Raw genomic sequence first — 11,469 nt, forward strand, 5'->3', positions numbered from 1 at the left:
TTCAAACCCACCAGCCACTCCTCGGAAGGCAGGTTAGGCAATCTATTTCCATAGTGATACCGCCTCGGAAACCCAAGGAGGGGTCGCTATGAGTCAGGTCTGGCTCCACGGCACATAACAACAACAGTAATGGTTTAATAAATACGTGTTGAATTAAGAAAATGGGATTCAGAGAGGCTAGGAGACTTGAAGAATGGGAATTCAAAACACTTAATTGTGCTCATGTGGAACCTATAAGAGACCAAGAGGCAGTCGCTCTAACAGAACAAGAGGATACTGTGTGGTTTAAAGTCAAGAAAGGTGTGCGTCAGGGTTGTGTCCTTTCACCACACTTAATTACACCTCAGCATAAAGAAAATGAAGATCCTCACAACTGGACCAATAAACAACATCATGGTAAATGGAGGAAAGATTAAAGTTGTCAAGTATTTCATCTTTATCCAATCTATAATCAACACCCATGGAAGCAGCAGTCAGGAAATTGAGCGACACTGCACAAGGCAAATCGGCCTGCAAAAGACCTGTTTAAAGTGCTACAAAGTGAAGATGTCACCTTGAGGACTAAAGTGTGCCTGACCCAAGCCATGATGTTTTCAATCACCTCATACACATGTGAGAACTGGACAGTGAATAAGGAAGACTGAAGAAGAATGGATGCCTTTGGATTGTGAGGTTGCCAAAGAACACTGAGGATGCCATGGCCTGCCAGAAGAAAGAACAAACCTATCCTGGGAGAAATGCAGCCAGGATGCTCCCTAGAAGGAGGGATGTGGAGACGTCAGCTCACATATTTTAGGCATGTTGTCAGAAGGGACTAGTCCCTAGAGAAAGTTAATCATGCTTGGAGCTCTGGTGGCATAGTGCCTAAGGCATTTGACTGCTAACCAGAAGGCTGACAGTTCAAACCCACCAGCCACTCCTCAGAAGGAAGATCGGAAATCTACTTCTGTAGAGATACTGCCTCGGAAACCCAAGGAGGGGTTGCTACGAGTCAAATCGACTCCACAGCAGTGAGTTTTTTTTTTTTTTTTTTTTGGCAAGTAGAGGGTCAGCAAAAGAGAGGAAGACCCTCAGAGAGATGGACCGACAGACATGGTGGCTGCGCCAACGGGCTCAAGCGTAGCGATGATTTGAGGAGGGCGCTGGACGTGACTCGGAGGTGAGTGGTCGGCATCTAACAGTGACGGGAGCCGTGAACCCTGCACTGTCTGTTAAGGTGGTGAAGGGCCCTTGGCTCAGCCTGCGTGGGTCTGAATCCTGCCTCCATCATTTACAGGGCATATGAAAAAGGACACGTTGCGTGTGTTCTCTGAGCCACAGTTTGCTTGTCTGGTAGTAATGGTCTCCACCTCAGAGGACGACTGTGGGGATGGACTTAGTTATTGTTCACTGGCTCTCGACACAGCAACCGTCACTGCTTTTTCTACTGCTGAGGCCCCCTCTTCTGGAAGGGCTCCCACGGTACCCTAGGGTCAGAACTGGGGACAGCATAAACCATCAGCTTGGACCGAGCCAGGCAAGTCTACACGAGGAACCTGGGGGAAAAACATGACAGAGACGATGCCTGGAAACGTGAGATAATGCAACGAAAATCCAACCTGTGGCCGGCCAGTCGATTCTGACTCACAGCGACCCCGTCCAGACCTGAAAGCCTCTTGGGAGGAGGCTGCTGCCAGCCCCACCCGGCCGGCTCTGCCGCTCTGGCCCTCAGTGTCCCCGTCTGTCTGAGTGCCTATCCCCATGCCGGGCCCTTCCAGTAAATGGCAAGGAAGAGTCCAGGCCAGGAGGAGGTGAGCCCTGGCCGACCTCGCCTGTGCACCGCCAAATCTGAGACCAGAGCTCCTGAGGCGGGGAGATGGTGGAGTTTGAAAACCCACAATTTGAAGGCTGGGAGGGGGAGGCTCAGGCTTGTTCACCAGAGCCTGGCATGCGGGAGTTACAGGGCCCCCTCGGAGCAGGAGCGAGGTAAGTTTAGGACAAATCAAAGGCGGCGTGCCTCGCCCAGCGGGGGCGGGGGTGGGGGTGGGGGACACCGATGGAACTCATTACCCCAAGATGTGGGCTCAGCTGGAAGTAGAAATAGCTCCACAAAGGGTTTAGATAAATCCACGGATGACAGCTCCACTCATGAGTTCAAGGGGAAGGGGCCGTTTGGGGCCTGCTGCCCCGTAGAGTAGGCATCGGGGCGACCTGGCCCCCCTCAGACCACCTCTTGGCGCCCACGTCAGAGGCAGGCTCTGGCTACAGGGACCAGAGGAGGAAGGGCCAGTGCTCCTGTTACTGGAGCCTAGCCTGAGTCTCCAGGCCCTGTCCTCACCCCCAGCGTCCACAGGCACCATTTGGGGGCGATGTGGGTGCCACCAGCTCCGGGAGTGTCGTGGCTGGGCTGTCCCCTAAGGGACCAGCAGAGGGAGACAGACACCATGTCCGGTCCTGGCTCCCAGGACCAAGCCATCTGCTCCCCCTCGGGTGGCAGGATCAAGCGAGTCTCCGTGGGTGCCGACTTGGTGCTCCGTTCCGGTCTAGGCCCCCTGGTGGGGTGGCCACAGCCACCCCAGCTGAGGTGGGCTGACAGGTGTCGGTGGGAAACAGATTCAGAGGGGGGGTGGAGTGGTACAAGTTATAAGGGAGCTCTAGCCCAGACCTCTAGCTCCAGCATTCATTGGTGTGACCTTGGACAAGTTATTTAACTCTGTGCCTCAGTTTCCCCATGGCAAAACTGCCACCACAGCAGCTGCTGCTCCAGGAGAACTGCCTGCGATTGTCAGTGTGACCATGGCCTGGTGGAGGTGACTGACCTCTAGGGAAGAAGGAAGGGAGCCTCCGTATCACCGTCAGCCTGATTCCTGTGAGGCGGAGGTCACACATGCCTCATCTCTCTCCTCTCTGCCAGTTCTGACGCCAACCGTCCCTCCCACTGCACTCTCTACTTCTCTGTCGGGTTTGATAATTCATTGCCGTGGCCACACAGAACTCACAGACCATACTTAGAGATTATGGGATTTATTAGGGAAGTAACAAGTCCCATTTCAGGGTCAGACATGACTCAGGATGCAGTTCTGTGGTCAGGACAGCTCCCCGGCCGTGCCTTGGCCCCTCAGGCTGGCTTCTGGCTCCGGGAGTGTTACAAAGCTGTTTGTTGTTGTTAGGTGCTGTGGTCTCGGTTCTGACTCACCGGGTCACTTCTGTTGTGACCCCACGCACAACAGAACAAAACACCGCCTGGTCTCGCGCCACCCTCACCATCACTGCCACGTTCCAGCCTATGCTGCAACCACTGTGTTGACTCAGCCCATTGACTCCTCCTCTTTTTCACTGACCCTCGACTTCACCAAGCATGATGCCCTGACAACATGTCCAAAGTGCATGAAATGAACCCCACCGTCCTCGCTTCTCGGGAGCATTCCGGCTGTGTTTCTGCCAAGACAGCTTTGCCCTTCTCCCGGCAGTCTACAGCATAGTTAATAGCCTCCAACACCTGAATTCAAAGGCATCCATCCTTCTCTGGTCTTCTTTATCTACTGCCCAGCTTTCACATGGATATGAAGCAACTGAAAACACCAAGGCTTGGGTCAGGCACACCTGAGTCCTCAAGGTGACAACTTTGTTTTTTAACACTTTGTTGTTGTTATTGTTGTTATGTGCCATCGAGTGGGACCCAACTCATAGCCACCCCTCCTTGGGTTTCCGAGTCAGTATCACTATGGAAGTAGATTGCCCCATCTTCCTTCCGAGGAGTGGCTGGTGGGTTTGAACTGCCAGCCTTCCAGTTAGTAGTCAAGTGCCTTAGCCCCTATGCTATCAGAGCTCCCTTTTAACACTTTAGAGAGGCCTTTTGTGGCCGATTTAGCCAATGCAGTACGCTGTTTGACTTCTTGATGGCTGCTTCCCTGGGTGCTTTGGTAGCGCAGTGCCTATGAGATTTGACTGAGAACCAGAAGGTCGATGGTTCAAACCCACCAGGTGGCTCTGCAGAAGGAAGATGGGGCAATCTATTGCCATAAAGACTTACAGCCTTGGGAACCCAATGTGAGCTGCTGAGTCAGAATCCACTCGATGGCAGTGGAGTTTTGGGGAGTTTCCATGGGTGTTTAGCTATTTACCTCCTTCATCAAGTGCCCAAAGGCACTCAGCTCTCTTGCTCCATGGGTCAGAAATCCTACGGGAAGTGTTTTGCTCCCTGGGCCGGGACGCCCACTGGGCCATCTCACGCTGGCCTCCTGGCTCTGCTGCTGCTGTTTCTCCATTGGTGCTCCTCGCCAGCATGCGCCATCTCTGGTGCTACAGGTGTCTGTCCGTCTCCTGGGTCTAGGAGGTTCCCAGCACAGGAATCTTGGGCCCAAAGGACATGATCCACTCTCGGCTCTTCATCTTGGTGGTAGTGAGGTCCCCCCTTGTCCACCTCTGGGATGGCTCATTTTAAGCCTAGTGGGGTGGCAAAACTGACCAATCCCATCATTAGGGTTCCATACACCTTATTTGCATGGCCCCACCACCGTAAGAGGAGTTCTGGTGGTGCAATGGTTAAAGCATTTGCTGCTAACTAAAAGGTTGGCAGTTTGAACCCACCAGCCACTCTGGGAGAAAGATGAGGCAGTCTGCTTGCATCAAAATTTACAGTCTTGGAAACCCCATGGGCAGTTTCACTCTGTTCTCTAGGGGCACTGTGAGTGGGAATCCACTCCACTGGCAGGGGGTTTGTTGGGCTTTGCTTCTAAACATGATGGCCTTGGAAAACCTATGAAGTGATTCTACTCTGTCCTCTAAGGGTTCTGTGAATGAGCATCAGCTGGAGGCGGTGGGTGCGCTCTGGTGGCGTATGTAGTGCTTAAGGCATTTGCTAACTAGAAGGCTGGTGGTTCAAACCCACCAACAACTCCTCAGAAGGAAGATTGGGCAATCTACTTCCGTAGTGATACTGCCTAGGAAACCCAAGGAGGGAGGGTCACTATGAGTTGGATCTGACTCAATGGCAGTGAGTTTGGTTTGGTTTTGGTTGGAGGCTGTGGGTTTGGTTTGGGCTTTGTTTATGTAAAGACTGACAGCCTAGGAAACTCTATGGGGCAGTTCTACTCTGTCCTCTAGGGGCGCTGTGTGAGTCAGAGTTGACTCATCAGCAGGGCTTGGGGTGCCACAAGGGTGCCTTGTACCAGATTTACATTGTTAGCAAGCTGTCTGTCTAACCTCCTTGGTGAGTCACAAGACCGTGGTGAAAAAGCCATAAAGAAGGGATCCACCACCCTGCACTGTGCGAAGTATTTCAGTGCAGAGCCAGGCGATTAGGAAGTGCTCAGAAATTTCTCTGGGCAACTCAGAGCTTTGCAATGCAAAGCCCTTTCAGTCCTTGGCCTCGTCTGAGTCCCCCAGCAAGCCTGGTGGCGTGGTGGGCTAAGAGTCTTGATTACAGGCAATTCTAAGGCCAAAAATCCTTCTAAAATCCCTGCTGAGTGGCGGTGCAGGCAGCACCTCTGGTGCCTGGTGTTCCATGGGCCTCCTAGCACGCCACCCACACCTCTGGTTACTGATATACACCAGGACCCCAAGCTCCTGGCAGGCAGGGCCTGCATCTCCGTAGGTCCAAGCCATGCAGCAGGTTCATCTGTATAAAGCAGCTGCTGCCTGAAGCTTTGTGGAGTTGACCTGTCCCCCAGGCCTGAGTACTGCCCCAGCCCGGGCAGCCCCAGCCCAGCCCCAGCCAGGTGGGTTTGGCGTTTTGCCACGGGCATTCATTCCCCCAGCCCCTCTGAATCCTCCACCTTCTGCCCTCTCGCTCTGCCCTCCTTTCTCCTGGTACCACAGCCTCTGTACCCCTTCCGACGCACCTGCTCGCTTAAATGCATAGGCAATGGTCGACGGCCAGCACCGAAGGCAGCGCAGGGCCACGACGGGCCTAAGAAGCTGCGACAATGGGGGTGCGGAGAGGTGGCATCCTCAGGCTGCGGGAAGCCTGGATGGGGATGTGCAGGACACTGGGCTCTGCAGCCCCCTTTCTCCCTTCAGAGCTGGCTGTGCCGAAGACCTGCCCTCCCTGCTTCCACACCCTGAACTCCAGTTCCACCCAGGGATACCAAGGCCAGTCCTCAAGAGTGCTTACTGCTGGGGGTGGTGCTCGCAGCACAAGGGGGCTGCGCTAAGGGCCCTAGGAGATCTAAGTGCCCTGTAGTGGGGAGTCCTGTGGGAGGGGTGGGACAGGCTCCCCAAGACAGTAGAATGGGAAGAATAGGGAGTAGGAGGGGAGGGTGGCATTCCAGAGAGAGGTGACAACATTAGCAAAGAGGAGAAACAGGGCAGGAGGACAGGTGGCAGTAATACTCAGCATGATGAGTGCTTCCAAGGGCTGAGGGTGGGGTTAAGTGACTTGGCCTAAGATCCACAGCCAGTGAGTACTGAGCCCGAGCTCTCCTTATCCCCAGGCCCCCCACTCTCCCAGCAGGGCTGTAATGGCAGGCAAGTGGGGTGGGATGGCATCGCAGGATGGCCCCGGGGAAGGTGGCTTCTGTCCTCTGCCCCCTGTCTGCAAGGAGGAGCCCAGAAGGTCTGGGGAAGGCTTGTGAGAAGCCTGAGGGAGGGAGGCTGATGGGGAGAGAGGGGAGAGGGCGGAGGAGCCGGCAGTGACTCAGCAGGGCAGGGTGAGTATCTTCCAGCACAGGGAGAGGTAACCCCACTCCTCTGCCAGGGGAGACGGAGTCACGGAGCCCGGGGCATGGGTTGGCCAGGCCAATGGAACATCCCAGAGAGTGGCGGTAGGGCCCCTGGCGGGCCGGGGCGGAGCTGAGCACCTGGGGGTATCCCTTCTGCCTCTGCCCTTCTCACACACCCATCACCCAGACATCCTTGCAGATGGGAGACGGAGCCCAGGTCGGGCAGGCGAGAGGCAGAGCAGGCCCTGGCTGCTCTTGGCTTCTGTCTCACTTCCTAGGGAGGCACAGGGTGTCCTCTGGGAGGGCCTGAGCTGGTCCCTACATGGATGACGGACCCAGGGCTGGGCAGGCCCTTCTGCCTCTGGGTTTCCGCTGACATCACGACCAGCTCAGGGTGAGCCAAGGCCCTCTGGGCTCCTGCCCACTGGGAGGAGAGGGAAAGTGAACCCCCGCTGCCTGCCTTCCCGCTGGCGCCTGCCCACTGCACCCCGCGGAGCACTCACTGGCAAGCAGTAGGCTGCCTCCTGGGGATGTGGAGTCCTGAGCTGGCCCTTCGGTCCCTAGTGGGGCCTCTGAGTCCACCTAGGCCCTCTCTTTATAGGTGCGCAGCTGGAAGCCCATCAGAAAGCAAAGGGAAGCCCTGGGTCGGCTGGGGAGTGGCCTCTGGCTGCAGGGTCCCTGCTCATTCGGGGACTCCAAACTCCCTCCTCACGGCAGCTCGAATTCCAGCCTAGAGGACTGGCCTTATGGTCTTGCCCCCTATCGAGCCAGAAGGGGGCAATGTGGGTGCCTGGCCAGGGTCATGCAGCCAGGTCCTGTCAGTGGTGGGTGACATGAGAGCTGAGGGCTCTGCTCCGGGTAAAAAAGGACCCTCTTTGAGTGCCAAAAAAGGACCAAGTGCCCTGAAGAGACGTGCTGGCCCAGGCTGTCCGTGAAGTCTGCTCTGTGCACCCGGCCTCTTTCCTTGCCAGGTGCCCCTGGCTCCGCACCCCTACCCTAGGCCTGACCTGCATGAGAGCTGAAGTCAGACAGCCCTGAGGCTGAGTCCTGGTCACTTGCTAGTGTGATTCATCTTCCTAGACCCCAGGTTCCTCAAGTGGAAAGTGGGGACGTGATCGGCTCTGTCTTGGGTTCTCGGAAGGTAAAATGGAAGACAGCAAGTACAGCTGAGCACAGCGCCTGCTGCCGCCGGAGCACAGACGTCTGAACTGTCACTGTGTTTTACGTCTGTAAGACCTAAAGGGGCAAAGCTCCCCTGAGAAACTGAACAGGCTGGGGCGCCACCGCAAGCTGCTCCCTGTGGCCTGCTCCTCGGTGCCTCCAGCCCCTGTCACTGAGTGGCACTCAGGGAATGTTGGGCGAACGAATGAATGAATGAATGAATGAATGAAAAAGCAAACGTGCCCATCCAGCTCCAGCGCCACAGCCTTGCTGGCCTGCAGGGAAGGGACCAGCCCAGAGACTCCTCAAGCTCAGGGACCCAGTGGCGCTGCCTCTGTAGCTGCAAAGACTGGTGTCTTGGGCATCTGGAGAGCCTTCCCAGGGGTGCTGGCTAAGGGGGAGGGAGGGGAGAAGGAAGGGTCAGGGCCACTAGCCCCTCCTGGAGCGACACTGACTCAGCCCCATCCCCCAGGAGGCAGCTCATCCACCAGGTACCAGCCCCGACACCACCTGACTGCCTGCAAAAGCCCCGGCCCCTGCAGCTGGTCGGGCTGAGAGCCTGGCAGGCCAGAGGTGCTTTCCCTCCTCAGCTTCCTGGATCCTCCCTTATCCTCCGGGACAGGTGGTTCCCTGAGGGGTGAAGGGGTGTCCCGAGGCCACCCTGACCGACTCACAGCCTGGCCCTCTGCCCACTGCTGAGAGCCAGGAGCTCTGCTTGGTTCTGTGAGCACCGTGGCCTCCGACTCACCACCATCCTTCTGGAAGCTCTCCCTCCTCACCACCCTCCCTCTTGGCTTTAAATGCTGCCACCCAGGGCTGGTCTCAGACGGTTTAATGAGGGTCCCTTGTGACCAATGGAAATTCCTGAAGGCAGGGTAGGGTTTTCTTTGGCAGGGCCTTGCACCCAGTAGGGACTCGGGAAAGGCCTGCAGAAAACCATACCATGGAACAGATGGAATGTTGTGTCTCTATGGCTGCTTCTCTGGAGCTACGTGGGTTGGTAGCTCCTTGAACCCCAGCCTGCTCCCCACCAGGAACCCCAGATTGTTCGAGCTGGACATGTTCCTAGTAAGAATCCACTCTGAGACCTAGAGGGGAGCGGGAACGTTCCCACCTCATCCTGCGGAAACCCTGGGGGTCCCACCTCATCCTGCGGAAACCCTGGGGGTGGGATTCCCACGGGCTCTCCTTTCTTCCTTCTCCCCCAGATCCCCACAGCCCACCCCCTACTTGGGGCTTTGGCACACTCTTTATCCCAGCCCCCACCTCAACCTAACTGGCAGCTCCTAGCCTGCTGCCTTTGCCCAGACATGGCAGAGGGGCACCGGCAGCTTGGAAATGGAACAGATTCTCCCCTTGGCAGGGTGGCAGGTGGGGGAGGGGAGAGGCTGGGCCCCCACAGGGTGAGGGGAGAGGGCAGGGAGGCGAGTCCGGACAGGAGGCAGAGGAAGAAGATGACTTTCCCCGCTGGTGGGGCCTCAAAACCAAGGATCCAAGACAAACTGGGGTCCAGGGGCCGTGTGTTCATCCAGCCACTTGTCCCCATCTTCTGGATCCCCCCTTCACAACTGCAGCCCCAGAGCCTGCAAACTCCTGCTTTCTAGACCCCGAAAGTGACCGTCTGCAGGAGGTGGGGGCAGCACTGTCCAGCTTCCCTTTTCTGCTTCAGCGCCCCTTCCTCTTCCTCCTCCCACTCCCACTCTGTTGCCTCTTTGTGTCTCCTCTTTCCTTCCCTGGTCCCCTCGCCTTCTCTCTTCCCCTGGCTGTCCCGGCCCCTCCTCCGGCTCCTCCTGCGTGGGGGTTGCTTTCTCCCTGACTCAGCAAGGTGCTTTATAAGGTGCTGAGGGGCTCCGCCAAATCCAAACCACATTGTCTCGCAGGCTGTCTCCCCTGCAAACCGCTCCCTGCCCCCTTCCCTTCCCAGCTCCCTGGCTCCCAAAGGGTGGCTGGCCGCAGGGCCCTCCTGGCCAGCCTCAGGGCCTGTCACCCACTGGCATCTGCCTTCTTGACCTCAGCACGGACATGAGGAGATGGTCAGACGGGCGTGAAAGAGTGTCACTGAGACCCCAGAGCTCTGTTTTATAGGGGTGGGGGAGGCTCAGGGCCCCTTAGCCAAGGGTGTCCCAGAAAGTCCCCTGCCCCCAACCCAAGGCCAGCTCTCCTTTCCCAGGCCTTTTTTCTCCTTGTTTAGAAAAAAAAAAGGAAGAAAGAAGAGAGAGGGAAAAAAAAAAAAAAACCAACAACAAAGTCTGCCCCACTCCAGTGAGGTAATTGAAAACAAACCTCTCCCCCCCCCACCCCCCCAGCCCGTCCTCACCGCAGAGAAGGGAAGCAACGGCCCAGGGGCCCAGGCCGCAGCTCTGACCCAGGGGCTGGAGGGGCTGTGGCCTGGCTGGCAGGGCGCCCCCTTTCTTGGGGTACACCAGGGCAACACTTCCCTCTCCTGGGCAGAAATGGGGTACAGAGGGAGGCGTCACCTTCCAGGTCTGGTCCACTACCCACCTCTCTCCCTTCAGAACAACAAATCCACAACAAATGCAACTGCTTAACTGAATGATTTAATTGGTGGCCTGATTCTAGAGCATCCAAGTCTTGGGGGACCCAGTGACTCCCCACAAAAAGGTAGGAATGACTGCAACCCCAGGGAAGGCAGGCTGCTGCTTCTGCATCGTCCTGGCAGCCCTCTGTGGAGAGAGGGTGGGAGGGAGGAAGGAGACCCTCCAGGGCCAGCCCAGGCTTATGGGTCCCAGGGGCCCAGCCCAGGCCTGCGGGAAGAGAGAGGGGAGGGCACGCCTCACAGCCCACCACCCCTACCCCACCACCAGAAAAAGCCACCGCCCCAAACCCCAAAGGAAGAGAATGCCCAATGGCTTTATGGGGAAGCAGTTCAAAACGGGGGCTCTGGGCCGTCCATCTCTGGATTCCAGAGAGTCCTCGCTGAGTCACCCTCAAAGCCTCTGTGTTGAAACTGGTCCGGTGCCTCGTGCTGATTAATGAATTACAAGTCCCCCGCCCGTGGGCAATCCGACGCCCTGGTCCCCGAGCGGAAGAACCAAGAACCTTGTGAACCGAAGGGGAAGCCTCCCATGGGCTCCCTTCTCTCCCGCAGCTGGGCAGGGGGCCTGCAGGCCCTCGGCCGCCGCCCCCCCTCCAGGGGGCACTGTGAGCAGTCAGTCACCTGCCCCAACCCCGGCGCCTCACTTAGCCCGGCTCCTGGAAATGGGACAAGCGGCGGGACAATAGGCAAGGGGGGCGGCCGGCCCAGACAAAGGGCAGCAGGAAAAACACCATCACTTGCTGCGAGGCCAGCTCGCTGGCATTTGGGAAAATGTGTCATTGCATTTACTCAGGGGGAGGGGAGGGAGGGAAGGTTAGCGAAGAAGAGGGCCAGGTAGGGTGGGAGCAAGGGACGGCCGCGGGGCAGGGGGCAGGCGGCCCAGAAGGGACCAGGAAGGCAGGGGACCGGCGCACCCCCCCTGGCAGGCCGCGGGCTCTGAACCGGACTGATGCCCTCTCCGCCCCTCCCCCAGGAGGCCCAGGGTGGTACCGCCGCCTCGCCTCACCTCATCCCCCCTCGGTGCTGTGGGAGGGAGAGGAGCCCCAGAAGCCCTTCCTTCCCTCCTCCCCTCCTCCCCCCACCCCGGGGAGGGCCGCTACAATTTGTGGT

General features: G+C 57.5%; 1 protein-coding gene across 1 annotated transcript in view; it reads left to right on the forward strand.

Annotated features, from left to right (window-relative positions):
• Positions 1-2,423: 2,423 nt before the first annotated feature.
• The window catches only part of CLCF1 (cardiotrophin like cytokine factor 1), an 18,347-nt gene continuing 9,301 nt past the window's right edge, over positions 2,424-11,469 (forward strand). Inside the window, 1 exon segment of the mRNA XM_007944946.2 lies at positions 2,424-2,534. Within this exon segment, the coding sequence (XP_007943137.1) occupies positions 2,424-2,534 (111 nt within the window).

Source organism: Orycteropus afer, unplaced genomic scaffold (assembly GCF_000298275.1).
Source record: "Orycteropus afer afer isolate SDZICR_OR568_19922 unplaced genomic scaffold, OryAfe1.0 scaffold00130, whole genome shotgun sequence".
In the NCBI taxonomy this organism is placed as follows: domain Eukaryota; kingdom Metazoa; phylum Chordata; class Mammalia; order Tubulidentata; family Orycteropodidae; genus Orycteropus; species Orycteropus afer.